The sequence below is a fragment of the Lottia gigantea genome, assembly GCF_000327385.1.
Source record: "Lottia gigantea unplaced genomic scaffold LOTGIsca_53, whole genome shotgun sequence".
NCBI lineage: Eukaryota > Metazoa > Mollusca > Gastropoda > Lottiidae > Lottia > Lottia gigantea.
In genome coordinates this window covers 1288896-1308438 of record NW_008709815.1, presented here as the reverse complement: position 1 = coordinate 1308438, position 19543 = coordinate 1288896, and the positions used below count along the sequence as shown (strand labels likewise).

At 34.5% G+C, this 19543-nt stretch overlaps 1 protein-coding gene across 1 annotated transcript; it reads left to right on the top strand.

The window, feature by feature from the left end:
* Window positions 1–5536: 5536 nt before the first annotated feature.
* Window positions 5537–6219, top strand: LOTGIDRAFT_165795 (hypothetical protein; the record flags this gene model as incomplete). Its single annotated transcript, XM_009062812.1, has 2 exons — window positions 5537–5828; window positions 6203–6219. The coding sequence occupies 2 exons, from the start codon at window positions 5537–5539 to the stop codon at window positions 6217–6219; spliced, it is 309 nt and encodes a 102-aa protein (XP_009061060.1).
* Window positions 6220–19543: the final 13324 nt, after the last annotated feature.

Genomic DNA, 19543 nt, shown 5'->3' with positions numbered 1-19543 from the left:
TCAAATTAAAAACCATAGACCAAAATACTTATTTTTTAAGTAGGGATAGTCGGGTACTCAAATGAGTAAAAAATATAGACCAAAATCCTTACTTAAAAATTTTAACTTAAAGCATCACGCCGTCAATGGTTTAAAGGGACAGTCTGATTTTTTTAAGTAGGGAAAGTTGGGTGCTCAAATGAGTGAAAAATATTGACCAAAATCCTTATTTAAAAATTGTAACTGAACAGTATCTTGCCGCCAGTGTTTTACTTTAAAGGGATAGTCTGATTTTTTAAGTAGGGAAAGTTGGTTGCTCAAATTATTAAAAACCATAGACCAAAATCCTTATTTAAAAATTTTAACTTAAAGTATCATACTGTCAGTGAATTAAAAGGGTAGTCTGATTTTTTAAGTAGGGAAAGTCGGGTGCTCAAATTATTAAAAAACATTGACCAAAATCCTTATTTTGAAATTGTAACTTAGAAGTATCATCCCGTCAGTGTTTTAAAGGGGCAGTCTTCAAATAACTAAATATTTTTGACAGCACTTAGTCAGTATCCCAGTACTTATTTGAACGATAATCACCCCCCCCCCCCCCCTCACCCCCCTCCAACAGCTCTCCTTCAAGATATTAAATTCTAAAACTCATTATCAAAGGCGTTCAATCTGGGTGATTTTTCAATTTGCTCTTTCAGAGAACTGAATTATTCAAACTTTGTAATTTTTTGAAAGCATTGCAGTTATACCGTGATTATAGATATGCGATCGATGATTTCTTTTTACTCCGTTATACTTCATATATTATTAACGCTTTGTTGAATATCAAACCTCTGAGGTGTTGGAATAAGATTCACTTGCACAACGAAAAAGAGAGTTCTTAATTATATCTAATTAGTTCGCTAAAAAGTACTGAATGAACTGCTGTTTGCGTTGAAATCGAGATTCCAAGGATAAAAAAGTATTTCAAAAGGCCTATGTTATAATGTATGTTTAGACTGTCTTTGGCTTTGTTTAGAGAGAATTATATGCTCGATGTTTTTTCTTCTTTTTTAGATCTCATACCTTGATTGCAATAGTTATTATTCTTTTATCACAGAAAGTCTGTAACAATAAGCCACAATGATTAGTCTTTCTGTCGAGTGCTCTGATTGACTGTATTTGCTGGCGTACAATCCAATCTAATCACTGTATTCCATGATACAAAAACGATAGCTATTACATTCAAGGTATAAGTTCGTAAAATCTTGGCATTGTTAAGATGTAGTACATGAGGCTCATTTCATTAAAGTATTGCGAGCATTTGTAATCTTACGGCGACTTAACGCGTATTTGGGCGCTGGCAAACGTTAAGAAAACGAAAGAAAAGTGAAATGTGCAGCATATGCAACCATTTTGCGTTTCTAATACAATCTATGGGCTTAGTGCACTTAATTTTCTATTGCGTTTATGGGCTTGGTCTAAGGACATTCTCGACGGCGATTGTTAGCGACAATGGCTGCCACCGTACGGTATCTTACGCTTCCTTCTCGTTTATACCACGCTTATGGTGACCTTAACGTGCTCTGAGTTAATTATGTTCCGTCACCGTAACGTTGTGACGAGCTATTACGGTTAAATTTCACAAAAGTATAATTGTCGATTAAATAGAACCATTAGCTTTTACCTGAGTGCTAAAAGATTGACGTGTTTACAGTCTGGTAGGGTTCAGTCTGACTATTCCCAATCTCAGATGTGATTAATTATTCAAAAGGTTAAATTTATAAGTTTCTTATTTCTTATCTTAAATCAGTCGTTTTTGTGTTGTTTTTTTTTCGTTTTGCGCTTTATTATCATACACTGTTCAAATATTTGTTCGTCCTCGTGGATTTTGTTCACTCCAATTGTTATCTTTTGATCAACCAAATTTTGGAATATTTGTATTAGATAAGGTATACTTACTCTTCTAGACACCCGATACCACTTGTCATTATGAATTACTTATTTTTGATTGATATACTTCCTCATACTAAAATTTAATTTTGCTGCTACCAACGCATTGCTGAACTGTTCTGTTAGATTTGGGGTTTCAGATAAGCATCGGTTCAAAGGAAATTTTCTAGTCCGTACGATTTAGTCAATGGATTAGTCAACAATACTAATCAAGATATTCCGAATTTGAAATTTTACTTCCAGTTTCAGTTGAATTTCATGTTCGTCCATCTCATGGTGGCTTTTCTTAATCATGACATTAAAGTTACTTGCCATGATTTTAAAGAATAGCTCAGATCCTGTCAACAACAGCCTTAAGCAAGAAGCTCTACAAGTGTCTTAATAGAAACCGGAATAGACACCATTTTCTACATTAATAATGACAAGTCACGCTGTTTTATGGTTTAGTAGGTAGAATGCTGTAAGACATCTGTGAAATTATAGTGTTTCTATTGAAATAAAGGTTTGCTTGAAGTGAACCAATTTCATCTTCACTACGTTTACGGTTTAACAGAAAAACCACAAAAATATCGTTAGATAAAATAGAATGAGTTTTACGTCATACTTTCTACAGCTAATGAAGATGGGCAACGCCATGCAGTGTGCAAATTTTTCAAGGACAGCTGCTTTTTACTTATTCGATTTCCACGTTACCACCACCTTCTTAAAAGAAACTACAACTTCTAATTATCCAAACTTGGATCTATCCAATATACTGTATACAATTCTTTCTTTTTGTTCTTGCAATTTGACTTTGATGGAGGGGAAATTTATAATTGACGTATGTCTTAGTCTACTGTCTCTTGTAAGGTTCATTATAGTTCCCATAATTTTCATCTTAGAGAATTAGAATTGTATTTATAAAGGTATTTCAATCTCTGTTCATTTAATTAACTTTGTTTAGAGAGAAAAAAAGACCCGGTTTAAAAAAAAAACAATGATTTATTGTCTTATTTGGCTCGAGGTTATTTTAATATTCCTGTAGTTTTTGAGATTTCTTTTATTAATAATTTTGTTAAGAAAAATCTGAGATTTTTTTGTATATTTCTGAAACGCAATTATTAGATTTGTTGTCATTATCAGCATTGTGTAATCGTACAAATTGCCTATACGATTTTTTCCTTTAATCGCCTTTCTGGGATTGGAAGAGATTTTTTTATGTACAAAATAATTATTATACATATTATTGCAGAAGCATTATATACTGCTATTGAGCAAGTACAATTGTACGACAAAACAGTACATAATAATTAGGCTCTTAGCAAGGTAATGCTTTTTGAGAGTATGAAGCAATGCCGACGTTTCTTACTAGAACATTCAACCCCAATTGACACTTATTGAGCGTTCTGAAAGCAATCACAATTTAGCTTTTTTTTTTTTATATTCGTGCAATCAGCCTTAAAATGTTTTTAAGTGTACATGTACTTTAAATCAAAACAAAACAAGTCATTTCTGGTCTAACGTACACACATAAACTCTAGCATCTTCACAATGTTACTAACTACGTCTAACACCTTGACATCATTAGATAGTTGTCCTTTATTAAGGTTACAAGTTTGTGAATGTATCGAATTGATTGGATTGATTAGATTAAAAACCAATCCGTCAAAGGAAATATAGTAAACAATATGGCTGAACGTGCAATCGAGTGTTCTGATTGGATACATTCCCTGGTGTACAATCCAATCGAATCGCTGCATTTACAAACGCCCGTGTTAAAAGAAAAATAACAAATGATGTCAAGGACTGAGACGGGGTTCATGACAACATTATTGCATTTATGTGAAGATCTCGCTCAATTAATAAAGGAACATGTACCATGTTTGTACGTTTAAACATTAATTGTGTACATTAGGGTAGTTTTTCATGCGCAAGAGCCATCTGTAAATGAATATGGGCCTTTTGGTTGTTTCAATTTTGATTAACGTATATGAAAAATATAAACCTATATTTTATGTGTATCAGGGACACTGACAGCGTCAATTTGTACCATTCCAATTTTCAATCAGATGTCTATGGTTCCTACAATTCCACAAAAAATATAAGTGTTTGATGACGTCACTTAATTATTACGTATGGCCCTTCGCGATTGGTGACATCATCACAGTTTTTTGGAGTTGTGCAGGAACCAAACGTCTGATTGAAAATTAGAATGATGCAAAGTTGCTATCAGTGTTTCCGATACACAATAAAAATTTAGAAAACCTCTTTACAATCCCTTGAAATTAAACGTTACAGCAATATTAAACAATAACAATCAGCATGGCCACTTTGTTTTGTAGCCCAACCTTTTTGTAAGTAAACGCAGAAATCAATTTCGTTCATGCCCTTGGTGACCTCCCTTGGGATATCTACCATGTAAAGTTTTCTCTGTCGTGACTTGTAATAAAAGAATTTTTCTAATGTTGATTATCTTGTCATTTCAGGTAGCCACCAGCTGATATATATGTTACAATCAATACTATAGCATTGTATCTATATATATGGCCTGTTTCTACTCCGCGTATAACTTTACATATAGACATATATATTGCCAGTCTCCTTAGTGCTAGCTGGTTGGATCGGATTGCAGTTTCTATTGTTATGGTTACGGCTTGGGTTGAATAAATAATAAATTTGATTAATGGCAATTACACTGGAACAATATCAATCATAGAATCTGAACATTATGTGATTAAGAAACTAGGTTCGTGTTTTGGATGAGTGGTATGACTGCAGAACACGCAACAACTACTGATAGAATTGAATATCTGTCGTTTCATTGATGAAATTGACAGGCTGCTCATTAAAGTGTGACTTAATGGATTTCAGCGTGATTTTTTTATATGCGAAATGACTGGAAAGCGAAATACAACACTTTTGTTATTGTAAGATGAATGCGCAATACTCGTGAGACTATTAATATTGCATCGTTCTATTATATTACATCGATACTAAAAAAATAATCGCTAAGTAATTGATATTACTGTGTTAAAGCAAACAAAATTCTGTGTTATATTAATATTGTGAGATAGTGGTATATGGTACGTATTTGGTGAGGGAAATACCAGCACAAAATCATTGAATATATCCATTGTCCATGCAAAAAACTACGTTGCTAACTTAAGTCATAAGGAGATTTGGCAATGTTTTCGCGTGGAATTGTTCATTAGCGATACACACTTAGTTCCGACAGAGTGAGTGATCGTTCAGTTGTGGTGTATCAATTTTTACTCTTGAGCAGAAACATGGAAATTCGTATGCAACTAGTGTCATAGTAGTTTGGTGATTGTATGGAATTTAAAAGCCTTGTGCACCCTCTGGTTTTGTTAACAGAGTTTCCCTACTCCGCTATTTATTGACGTTATTAACGTATGTTATGAAATGACGAGATGACCTTAAGTGACCTTTGAGAAGAATGGATAATTAGATGTGTAATGTAATTATATACCGTACCATTAGTACGCTAGTGATAAAAGTACAGAGATAAGCAAAAATTCCAGTAGATCTATAGATATGTCTTCGTTTCATACGGACGGTATTGATATAATATTGTAACAGTAGAACCTGCGTTACAGACCATCGTAACGTCAAAATCAACGTAAAAATGAATGACACACACGTCACGGGTGACGTGACTACCGCCAGAGGTGACACTTTTAACAAACAAGCAGAGGAACAAATGAAAGCGTTTTATTACATTTTAGCGTTTATATCTGTGTACATTGCAACGTTTATATTGTGTTTACTGAAATATGTGAAAATTCGAAAGAAATGTTTTGGAGAAGTGGGCATATATAAACCATTACTCAAACTCTACGAAAGTGACTTGGGATTAAGTGAAGAAGCCGGCGTGGAAGAAGCTCTTCCGGACAGCAACGAAAAGAAAACAGAACAAGGTGACAATACCATAGTTTGATTGCTGTAGTGGATATACAGGATAATCATAGCTTCATAAGCCAAATCCTTATTTCCATCTTACCAGGCTTTACAAAATATTCGTTTGATACACAGGAATACTGGATTTGTGACGTAACAATTCACGTTTCAACAGCAGGTTTCAAGAAATTGTGCATGTATTATTATAGTTTATAAAATATCAGAAATTAATGTGAAACAGACGTCACCAAAAGAAGTCGACCAAGGGGAATAATTCATGCATAAAAACTTAATTACGACGTGGCTCCAAACAATGTTTAATTCATCACATGGAACTTTTTCTGTTTCATCTCACTTGTCCTTTTCATTATTCAAACTGTCTTTTTTATTGTAGAATTCATTATAATGTGAATGAATGTGTCTGCGGTTAGAAGCGACGTGATTTAAGTTTGTGTGTTTGACAAATTGGAATGTTATGTACAGACATGTTAATAGTGTGTTACATGTTTTTTTCTTGTACCGTTTAATTATTTTATATAATAAGCACAATTTTCAATGCCTTGATCAAACGAAATGCATCGATCGAAGATGTTTGTTTTGTTTTTATCAATGACATTAGATTAGATATAGGATTATGGTTGGTATTAAATCCAAACCACCAAATCGCATAAACTGACCTAAACGAAAGTAAAAATTTGAATTGGTATTAGTATTGATTAATTCCTAACTGAGACGAAAACTATTGAATTTAATTTTTAATGCTTTATTTGGTTTATATAAACCGGCAACACTAGGCAGTGTGCAGTGAGGGAAATATTTCTAGGACAACAGCATTGGCTTGCTCTTTCCACGTACAACTGGGGGTTAATTTGAATGAACAAATGTATGAAATAAAAGATTTTCAAAATTCACGAATTCAGTTTAAAATCGCACACTCGTCATCCATTATTCTTTCAAATTTCAGAATTTTGGTTCAAAGATTACGACATCCTTGATCATAAATGGAAATAGCCCTTTTTCATGGTTGTACGGAAAAGCAGTTCTGATTTTAACCTGTTTTTTATCAAAAGAAATATTCCAATCGATGTTATTTATTTTGTATAAAATATCAAACGAATTCATTTGAACATAAACATTTATAAAAAAAAAAAGCGAATTTAATATCACAGAACAAGTGATGATATTTAACTTTTTAATTTGTTTATGTTACAAGAGTTCAATACTTACGTTGTGGCAAGTTACAGATTTTGATAACACAAACATTTGTTTTTCAGTCTTGTAGCTTTCTAAAACTGTCAAGTCGGTACCAACTGAAATTTGTTGTGCAATGTTTCGCTTGAGCTGTGATTTGTTATTTTATGTTCTTAACTGTAGCGAGTGGCAAAACGTTCGAATTAATACGCAAAGTACAAACATCGTTGAAAACTATATTTAAAAATATATATATATATATATTTAAGCTCTAATTGAATGTAACTAATGATTTTAGAAATATTCAAGATTTTTTTTTTTGAATTTTTTATGCGTTCGATATGAAACAGTGTACATTCTGCTTGAAATTAATCAGTTAGATTTACATGCCTTTTTGTTTGGCGCCAAAATATATTTGTATGACCGTTCTCCTATTCCAAAACTCGATTTGTAAATGTCTTTGGATCAATTTGGAAGATGTAAAGTCACAAATGTGCATCAAGAAAGGATTTTTAATGAATCTTTTTTCAATCAATACCTCCATTATGAAGGATTATATACATAAACTACGTTTTACCGTGATTACATTTTGCAAGTAAAACATCTCAAAAGCAACGCCTCAGAGACCGTCTTATCTGGTGATGCTTTTAGCTTGGTAAAAATGAATCTTCAATTTTTTTTAGATCATTCCAGATAATAGCATGGTTATTATGTCTACATATAATTGTACATAAGTCTTATTTGTTTTTTTGCGATGGTTTGTTCAGTGGATGTTTGGATGCGTTGCTTGTCCTTCCTGTTAAAGACATTTTTTAGAACAAGATAGAATTCAGTAACCAGTAAGAATGTCCAGATTTTCTGTTAATTTACAGCGAGATTGATACTTTACTGTGACTGTCAACTACTTTTCAAAGATTGTCAGTTAGTTTACAAAGAATGTCAGTTAGTTTACAGAGATTGTCAGTTAGTTTACAGAGACGGTCCGTTAGATTACATAGACTGTCCGTTAATTTACAGAGACTATCTGCTATTTACAAAGAATGTCTGTAGGTTAACAAAGCCTGTCTGTTAATTTACAAAGAATGTCTTTTAGTTTACAAAGACTGCTTGCTAGTTTACTGATACCTATTAGTTGACATTGATTTGTGGTTATAAAGAGATGCCGAGTGGCGACAGGTGTCCTGAAAAGAGTGAGCATTCCCTTCATCGCTGACAACATCCGAATCACGGTACCTATTTCAGGATAAAAGGGTCTTATACTTCCGTATGCTCAGTTTTGTATATTAAAATGAATCGTGGTGGCATCGCTAGAGAAACAGGGCATTTTGGAGTGTCCGCATAGCTAACATTAATTATTTGTTATATTTTAACAGGAGGAATGTAAAGTGTGTATCGCAGTATTGACATGTGTGCCTTTTACCGTATTATTGTATATTACTGTGTAAATATATAAATCATTGAGCATTATTAAGAAGTATTCAGTATAATATAATATCATTTATTATTCAAACTCATATTGTTTTGTGGGCGTATTTACCGAAATATCCCACCCCCTTTTCCGTAACCACTCCCACTCCCCTTCCGTATTAGCCCAATGTTACCCTCAACAATGGGACTTCAATTCATTTATACATCCACATAAAAATCATACAATTTCCAGGCTAGAGGATGTTTATGAAATCCTACTCAATATTTAGGAGAAGATAAACTCATATTGTTTTGTGGGCGTATTTACCCCACCCCCTTTTCCTGACACCCCACACACACATCACACTCTCCATCCGTATTAGCCCACTGTAATCCTCAACAATGGGACTTCAATTCATTTATACATCCACATAAAAATCATACACCAGGCTAGAGGATGTTTATGAAATCCTACTCAATATTTAGGAGAAGATAAACTCATATTGTTTTGTGGGCGTATTTACCCCACCCCCTTTTCCTCACACCCCAAACACACATCACCTCTCCATCCGTATTAGCCCAATGTAATCCTCAACAATGGGACTTCAATTCATTTATACGCCCACGTCAAAATCATACACATTCCAGGCGAGAGGATGTTTATGAAATCCTATCTCAATATTTAGAAGAAGATTTGCGTGTACGTTTCAATCAAGGTTCAAGTGCTTTCCTGTCAATTTTGATAATAATCTCACAATTTTTTCTCGCCTTTTCTTCACGTTTTCCGGCGTTCAAGTATATTTTTTTTTTGTACATATCAGGTGTTCCAAACAAACGCCCCGAAGTTCAACAGGTAGTATCTCAGCTGTTGGTAATCTGATCTCTGTCAAAATTCTCACAGATATACATTGTACTTCAAGATGTCGTTGCCCAACCGTGAAAATATGAAAGTCATGGAATAAAAATTGTACAAGTATTGCCCCGAACAAAATAGCATATCAAAAAATACAATAGCAACTTGCTTATTTCAACCTTTGTCCTCCATGTAATCAGATGGATTATGCCATTCTCTGAAGGAAAAGGTGTACCTGGAACAAACTTACTGAACAGGAATTGAAAGGCAGAATAGTCACTTCATGGGAGCAGATAACAAAAACGGTTGCGATCGGTGGTCGAAGAAGATGGAGGCCACAGGTTGCCTTGATGATATTGTATTTGTTGGCATGCTATTTTGTTAGGGGCAGTACTTGGTCAAGTTTTATTCGATGACTTTCATATTTTAGGGATGGACAACGGCATCTTGAAGTATATCTGAGAGAATTTTAAAAGATTAAATATATCCAAAAATTTCAACCTCTCGATTGCTTCCTACGTGTCTGATTAACGACTGATATTAAACTGTTAAACAATGTTAAACGATATAAAAAATAACATGTAGACACTAAACGCCCTTCGTATCTAGCAATTTAAGTGTAATTTCATGTTTTATTAATGTAATGATCAAGTTTCTAAAACACAACACGTTTCATTTTTTCATACATTACCAATAGTTTCTATTTTTAGCAGAACTTATTCTAGGATTACGTTGTATCAATTACTAAAAATCAATGTTAAAAGCCAAGTACACTTCAATCAACAAACCAATCTATTCGGTGTCAATTTTGAAAAACAGGTATTGTGATGTGAAAGATTTAGTTCAAAATGGTTTGAGAGGCTACCCAAAGGCAATAAATTACCATTACGGAATATGGATTGCTTTTCAGTCTCTGGCTGCTGTAATTCCAACGTGAGCACATGACGTAACAATCGCATTCAAGCCGAATAAAATGCCCCAATTCTGAAATGGTGCCTTATTATACCTTGACTGCAATAGTCACATTTCTTGCATCACTGAAGTTGTAAATGCGGTGATTTGATTGGATTGGATTGTACGCTAGCAAATAGAGCCATGAGGCGTCGACAAAAATCTGTAAACACTAAACCATAATGTATACAGTCTTTCGGTCGAGGGCTCTCACTGGTTGTATTCGCTGGCATACAATCCAATCAAAGCGCTGCATTGCGTGATACAATTGATTAATTTGAGCTTGAAATTGTGAATATGAGCCAGATGCAAAGGCAGGGAAACTTCTTTTGAATGTCTTTAAAAATGCCTTTTAATACCATTTCCTTAATGATTCTAACAGAACACGTCATACATTGTTTGGTTGATGTTTTGTGCAGATAAAACTAGAGATATAATGCTTATAGAACAATAAGTACATTAAATAAATTAAATAGAAGAATGGAAGAATAATAAAGGAGACGAAATGATTTGCTATAAACACATTATAACGAAAGGGTAGACGTATAATTGATTATTAATGTTTTACTATACATGTATTTATAGGAACATGCTATTGTGAATATTTTACATCAAAAGAAATTTTAAAAGGGTTTTTTGGTAGTGTGATATATGCAGGGCATCTACATCTTTCTTCAAAGCGTCCGAAATTTATATATTTACCCCTTCGTAATTCAATTAGAATTAGACCCAACATTCGTTTCGTTTTCTTATTAGTTTTTATTTTCAATATGGCCATTTTACAGTAGGCCTACTCTGAAGTGGTTATACTAAAACTAAAAACTGATAAAAAAAAGAAAGAAAAGAAACGAAAGTAGGTCAAATTTTAATTAAACCGACCCCTTCGTTTTTTGTCTTTGCATTGGACGTTGTATTGTTGGAGAGGAAATCGTATATGATTTTTTTTACGAGATAAAGCCCTACAACTCTGGTCCTACCTAGTCTACAGTGATATAACGATGTGATATCGTCATTATGTTCAGGGCTAGACATCAAATGACCAGTGGCTCAATTAGATGAGAGGGGAGTTAAAGAGGGTTGGGGCCCCTCCCCCGGGAATTTCTAACATATGCTCTCCTGCATTCTGACACCCATCTGAGTGTCAATTTCATGCCTGTTAACGGAAAATTTTGAGGGTTTGGATCCTGTGGACTTGGTTCAACCATTCTCTATGATAGTTGAGCCAATGCAAATGTCGTTTTTCTTTGGAGTTCATCCCGACGAACATTTCTGTCGCTAGTTTTGGAGAACTTTCACCACGACTAAAGCTAAATTCGTCATAATATCATATTATTATATTACTGCTGGGGAATTGGATGTGGTCGGATTATCGAAATAAAAAAAAAGATTTTGTAGCTATCGCCTCAAAAGAAACAACGTGTAACTTTTGAGAAGATATTCTTCAATGGACAAAATACCTTCACGATCTGGTAAAGAATCCAATCTAATTTCGATTTTGTCCAATATATTTTTATGAAGCCGGCTGTGGAATTTCGATGATGGTTTATTTAAGATAAAAGAATTTGCTGAAGGGTTGTCATAGTTATATTGTCTACCACAACAATTGCTGGAAACAACGAACAAAAAAATCAATTTTAGAAGATACATAACAAGAAAATTATTAATATATTCAGATAGTGTGAATAAGACGGAAGAATATGTCCAGGAGATTGTCAGGGTGATAATATATAGCAGTATAAGATAGCCAGAAAGCGGGTTTCCTGAATTAAAGGGATTGTAAAGAGGTTTTCTTGAAAATTTATGTGTATCGGGAACACTGATAGTATCAATTTGCACCGTTCCATTTTTAAATCAGATGTCTATGGTTCCTGGAAATTCCACTAAAACTATGTGTATGTCGTCGTCACTAATAACGAGGGGCCTTGTGTGATACAAGCTTAATATTTTGCGATTAGTAACGTCATAAAACGCTTTGTTTTAGTGGAATTGCAGGAATCACAGACGTCTGACTGAAACTAAAAATAATGTAAATCGATACTATCAGTATCCCCGATACACATAGAAAACCTCTTTACAGTCCCTTTAATGAAATGAATTTTACCAGATAAAGGACGGCGACAAGACTAAGAGATCCTGATTGACTGTTATACTAATTTAGCTATGTCAATCAGAAGCTTTAAAAGAACTGCCTCCGGAAATGGTTGTCTGACATACCCATTTGCTAATGAACTCTATACAGCTATTTCAGTTTCCACCTATCTTGCTGAAAACTTTAAATACCTTTAGACGCTTTCCGAACTGCACCTCAATATATACATGATTTATAATGTTTCATAAAGATTTGTGCAGGCATAAAACGGGTTCATTGCATGAATAGCCTTCTTAAGATATCTCATAGTGGTACAAATCGAGTCAACTTGCTGGCCATAATGGATGCTTTGGTTTTTTATCTTTTCAGGGTGTAGCCAATTACCACTTACATACCCTTAATAGATTTATATCAGTGACATCCAAAAAAAAGCAAAAAACAGCAAAAAAAAAAATTGTTTCGACCAAAACAGACGACTGTCGATAACCAAAAGTCTTGATAATAAAGACTACAACCATTCAGTATCCAAGCTAATCGGTTGCCTATCTAGTCTATCGTAACTTCATCACCAAGACGAGTGAACGCAGACTTTCATACAGTTTGGTAGTCCATCACAACGTTTTGACTTGTACACACCAAACTAAAATACTGTCAGACTCAAAATTTTAGCAGCTGAGAAATAGATGAATGTTACATATTCCTGAAAAATTAGAATTCAATTTTACACAAAATTGCTAGTTTTTGTCGACTTAGATACGAGTAATTCCGAAAAAAATGTGACTGCACGGCTTTGAATGTGCCGACTGATTAAACCAATTGTCACCAATCAGTGTTAATCAGGTTGAACTTTAACTCAGTAGATAAATCCTAAACAACGATAGGATGATAAGGTTTTTTGACCAATAAGATTTCAGTGTGGACATTACGGACTTGGTTAAAACGCGGAAATTACGAATCTTAACCCTAATGTAATTATTTGAATAGTCATTTGGACAGTGACGTCATAATTTGGTCATGTGATCTAAAATTACAGACATGCAGACGAAAAACGAACAATTTTAAATGGATGCCGAATTTGTATCGTCTTTCATCTGTGTGATATGAGTTCATTGCAAGCGGCTGAACTAACGTTGGGCGAATTGTGTTTAGTGTACACCAAAATAGACGGTTTGCCTGTACCCGGTGTAAAAGTTCGGAATATACAGATAAACCTAAAAGTAATTATTTGAATTCTGTTTAAGCTCCGTTTCTTCAATATAAAACACGTTCTAATCCCTTTCAACGTTATTGTTATTATTCCTTTTATCTAGGAATAACCCCGGCTTTTCGTTCTAATGTCTCTTTACATTTTGTTCCATTTTCCTTATCCTCTAGCTGACAGACCTAATGACTGTGGCTTTATAACCAAATCCTGTTTTCCAATTTCATTATCATTTTAGTGAGGTTTGACACGTATTTCACAGAACATTGTCTAAATCTTCATACGCATTAAGATAATTTAACTATAATATTTAAAGGGACACATTCGCCATTTTTTAGGGATGATTTAGGTTTTGAATATATGTAAATAGTCTTCAGAAGTACTAGAAATTTACGAAAATCGCATAATTCTTCAAAAACATCAGAAATTTCTCCTTCTATATATTATTATGTATTATCTATATCAGAGCTTCAAGAAAAGACGAGTTGTCATTTTAACTTTCAAACGCGGATAATTCTGGACACACATGGATTTGAAGGCACAAATTTCGACGGTGAGATGTGAACACAATACCGATTAGCTTATTCCTGTTTCTGAGACTCAGTATAATTGGTCAAATGAATGGCGAACATGTCCCTTAAAAAAGTAAAACTCATTTGTTACAGACAGGCCTTACTTTATGTATTTTAAAAATAATCATTTTAATAATAACGTTTCAAATTATTCTAAAGAGTCTCAACGGATCATTGAGAAAGTCGGTTTTTTCAAACGGAAGTTGGATCGACTAAAAGGTTATCATGTTTTTAGAAAAGCGACGTCCAGGGAACCGCAGTTATATCACGTTGGAAATTTGTCGTAACGAGTGGATGCCACCGATGCGGAATCTCTTCTAGATCCTCTTTGAAGTAATCGAAACTATAGCCCCGTTTACATTGTCAGTATTCATCTGAGCTCGGCCCGGTTCGAGCCTGACTCGGAAAAAAATTGCGTAATGTAAACGGGTAAAGTGGGCTCGACACCGGTTCGGCACTAGTTTTAAGTGGGCCGAGACTCTTTACAAGAGATGGGCTCGGCCCAGTTCGGTTGACTTGAACATACAGTGTAAACGCGCCACTGGGCCTGGCACGCTTTATAACGCTAACTGCGCATGTGTGTGTGTAGTTTTCCGCTTCCGACAACAACACGTTTTTTCCCGCAATCTTATAATAATGTCAACACAACGCGGTTCAACTTTCCTTCGAACAAGATACTGCCCTAAACGGACTCTCCGATTTTGACTATGGTAATCTAAATAACACATCATCATCTCGTTGGTGTTGTAACTGATGGGGCATCTTTTCCCCCAAAATAACAAAAAGAAAAGCATTTTGTTACAGTGAATGTACCTCCAGTGACTGGAGAGTTCGATTTCGAACGGGCTCGGCCCACTACGACGCCTTAAGTATAAACGGCATTTATCAAGTGGGCTCGACCCAGGTCGAGCCGGCAAATGCGAAAGGGGTCCGGCCCAGTAGTAATGTAAACGGGGCTTATAACGTTCTCGGGAGCTATACATGTAATACACTAGATAGGAATGACGTCATTAATACGGTGTCATCGTCTGCCATATTGGAGAGTTCTAAAGCGTCTTGTTTATGCTATTTCGGTAGTGAAAATAAAGAGAATTTTAAGTCGATGATTTTTTAAATATTCTAATTATTTTAGTTTATTATATGACATTTATGCAAGAAATTGTCCTAAATTAAACGCTTTGATTGGTTAAAAATAGGGCCATTAGAAAGGAACTACACTAGACAACTTGTTAGATTACAATGTAGACGAAAATAGCACACAAATAGGAACGAAATTGTAATCCGAATTAAATTGGATTGAGTGTTTTTGTGCTCGTTTTTCTTTTAAACCAAGAAAAGTCAAATCAAATTTAAAAAACTGTTTTGTCAATCTTTATAATTCAACCTGTAATAAAATTTATCTGCATTGGATTCTACGAAAAAGTTCCATTTAGATGTTTAATGACCTTATATATCCATTGTGAAACTGGCTGCACTTGTCAATTAGTTATGAGTTATGTGTCTCAATATTGTTAATATTAGCTTTCCGGATTACCTACTCGAACAAGTTCATAACATCAAGGTTACCCATTAAATAACATTCATAAGAATTCAAATCTATGTTGAAATTCATTTAGTTCTGGTAAGCTTCAACTTAAAGGAACATTATCTCTTAGAATGGGTATATAATATTTAAGAAGGGGGGAGGAACGAGGAAACAATGCAAAGAAAAAAGCGATTTATCGCACATTTTTTCATTGAAATAAATAGTGGAGTGGGAGAGCGTGCTAGGTAACGTTTCTGAAAAATATATATCAGCGACGAATAGTCGACGAAACGAGACAAACGCAGACATTTACGGTTGTCGCCGATTGTTGGCTACTTTTAAACCCACTGTATAACCCAGTTATTTATTAACAATGTCTACCATTAAATTAAAACCTTCGATCTATTCATTAAAACTCTGTTTCTATCTATTAAAACCTATTTATCTATCTACCACATGCACACAATACTTGGTCTATAATGAGATTTTCTTCATTTCCTTGGCTAACCATCTAGATCTGACATTAGTTCCAAAGATGTCAATTCCATTACTCTACTTCAATTGTTTGCTTAATCAAAGTATTCAATTATACTGGTCTAACGGTGGAGAACTAATTAAGCACGGTCATGAGAGTTCTGTGAGAGCCAGGTTAGGGTCTAATGTAATACATATCTTGGGGTCATGAAGAAATTAATTCCATGTTTTAATTAAACTTATGTGGAATAAATAGATTCTGTTATTACCATCGAGTCAGTGAATGTGTCATTCTCTGGAGAAATTTATCATTCATCTGTCTGGTTTTATGTTGGTATATTAGAATCGCTAGGATTTTCTTTCTTTTTATGAGTTGAACGTTTATGACAACATGCAATATCACTGTGTAGCATGCTTGAATACATTCGCCAAGGAAAGCCAGTCATTAAAAAGTGCAAGACATTCCGTTCAACCATAATAGAATTGATGAAAGCGTTGTTGGTTGACGAATTGAAACTAGCGGTTGCCCTTAAATCTATCTTCGTACAACAGAAAATTTTATTCATACAGACCAAAAATGACTACAGTCAGTCAATATGGTACCTTTTCTCATGCCAGTTTAAAAAAAATTCGTAAGCTTCCAAATCAGTTTTTTCCTGTAAGCTACGAGTTTTTTTTCAATTTTGAGATTAGCTGCTCACTTACAGACTTTTTGTGAAACGCACATTATCGTCAACCAACGTCTTTCTGGGGCAAATTAAGGTAAATGTCCCAGAATTCATTGGAGATATTCGGAGCCGTCAGTGATATGTTTGGCACAATGCAGTGAATTTGTTTTGTGATCTACTATAGGTCCATTACCATCTAGCCAACACCTCAATATCACCTCACGACAATAACCATTAGAATTCAACTTTCTTGTGAAGCTTCTAATATATTCCTTTTAGTCTTGGTTTTATTTACTTAAAGGGAGACTACCTCTTAGAATGGACTTAAAATTTAAAGTCTCAAACTTGGTCGACAATTGTGTATATTGATCAGTTGGACTTACCAGACGATATAACTAACTAATTATTGAAACACGCTTCTAAACATGTTTCAAAAGTACTTATTTTAATGAATCATCACATAGTTTTATGGATTTATTGGATTATGGAGGGATTCCGTTGTATAGTTATGACATAAGGTAAGTACACTGATGAACACAAACTCATTTTGATTTTTAAAAAATTTGGTCATCCTAAGAGGTAGTATACCATTAAGTTTGAATATCGTATCTTCAAGGATGTTTGTTACTTAAATCAATGCACAGATAATCCAAAATCTTGTTAGTATTAAGGATCAATATTATGCCCAGTCCAAAACGAGATTCTAATATTTGAACATGCAGATAGATTCATACAAAGGAAGGCCATTAAATCAATATTAGAATTGATTTTGGAATATGGCAAATATTAAAATTCCATTTCTTATTAGACACAGTTAGCCTACTTCACTTGGTTCTTGAATCTGACAGAGTAAATGTAATAGGGATTCTGTCGTACAGTCGGGTAATGCGTTGAAAACTGTTCATGAAGTTATTTGTTTGTTACGTTGAACAAATAGTGGGCGTGGGTTCTTATCTCGATCGGCGTTTCGTTTTTGTGATAGTAATTAGTCATCTTTCCGCATTATTCCAATAAGATCTTACTTACTGACAAGATACAAGAAGGGAATTTTAAAAAAAGGTAATTGTCAAGAGTTGACAGATATAAAACACTCACCAGGACAGCTAGCGATATGACCATGGTTACATCAGAAGCCTATGAAATAATCTATGCAAATCGTGTGAGAAAGGTCATTCACAATAGAAAATGATTGATCACAAATTGAAAATCACCGACAATGTAAAGCCACTGTGAACAATGATTGATTAAACCTATATTTATCTTCCGGGAACTCGCTGCTCGGGATCAACCGGATATGGAAACATTGGAATGAAACAAGATCTACTTCCTTCTTTTTCTGCCCCAAACCCATGGAAACAATGTAAAAAATGAATATGGTATGAAATGAAAGGTTAATTGTCAAGAATGATGACGACGATGATAATACTGATGATGTACTTTCTGTGCACCAATAATTGGTATCACTTAACACAATACAACTATGATGAAGACGTTGATTATTTCATATTAATGACGATGATGATGGCGTTGTATTTTCTGTGTAGCAAATGTAATTGACAATGACGAACTCAAGGATGTGATGAAAGTGATGAGAGTGATAGTCATGGTTTTTTTATGATGACGATAATTGACAATGACGAACTCATGGATGTGATGAAAGTGATGAGAGTGATAGTCATGGTTTTTTGATGATGACGATAATTGAAAATGACGAACTCAAGGATGTGATGAAAGTGATGAGAGTGATAATCATGGTTTTTGGATGATGATAATGATGTTAATTGACAATGACGAACTCAAGGATGTGATGAAAGTGATTTATTTTTGTGTAGCAAATAGAATGTACCATGAACTGTGACTGTTTGAACCAGGTCCCCCGTCCCCTCCCTGCAAGGAGGGTCCGCAACTCATATAGTTGAGCGAATGACCATGAAACGATTCGGGACGACGGTGTGTATAGTTTGGTAATGGGAGACAACTGAACAAATTTATAGTAAACGCCAAACCACAGTTGTTAAATAGTTTACTATAAGTGTCTCTTATTTTACAAGAAAATTGAAAGAGATTGTAAAGAGGTTTTCATATATATCAGAGACACCATTATTTGCACCATTCCAATTTTCAGTCAGATGTCTGTGGGTTTTGTGCTTGCTCTAAATTAAGCCTTATAATTAAAGTACTAATAAAGTACTACCAGCTGTTTCTGTAGTGACGGCATATATGATTAACCAATTCTATACTTACAAGAACCACAGACATCTGATGGAAATATTCCTTAACATAATGTCACTGATAATCATTATAATTATTTTTGACTCTACATTTAAGTCTAGATGTATCATTGGCAGACTAATTATGGACTACATTTTAAGACTAAAGACTTGAACAGATAATCATTGACAGCCACCAATGGAACAAGAAAATTGTGGTTACAACGGCGATGGGCACCTGTGCAGCTACCTCGCTGCTCAACCATAAGTTTTACGCTAAAAGGTATCTGTGACGCTCATACCTTGTACTAGTGGTTGTCATTCAGCAGATAGACGAAACTACAATACAGTTTTCAAGTATGTCAAGGCCAATGGCTCAAAAAGATGAACCTAAATGGGTTGAGGTCGCTTCCCCCGGAAATTCTTTTTAGCATTTGCTCTCCTGCATTTTTTCTGGGGGTAGGGGCCCGTGGACTTGGTTCAACCAGCGTTATTGTAGTTGACCCACTGACCAAGGCATAGATAAGAAGATTTCACAACGTCTCATAATCCATGGCTTATGGTTCACTCCTTTTGGTTTTTGAAACGCACATA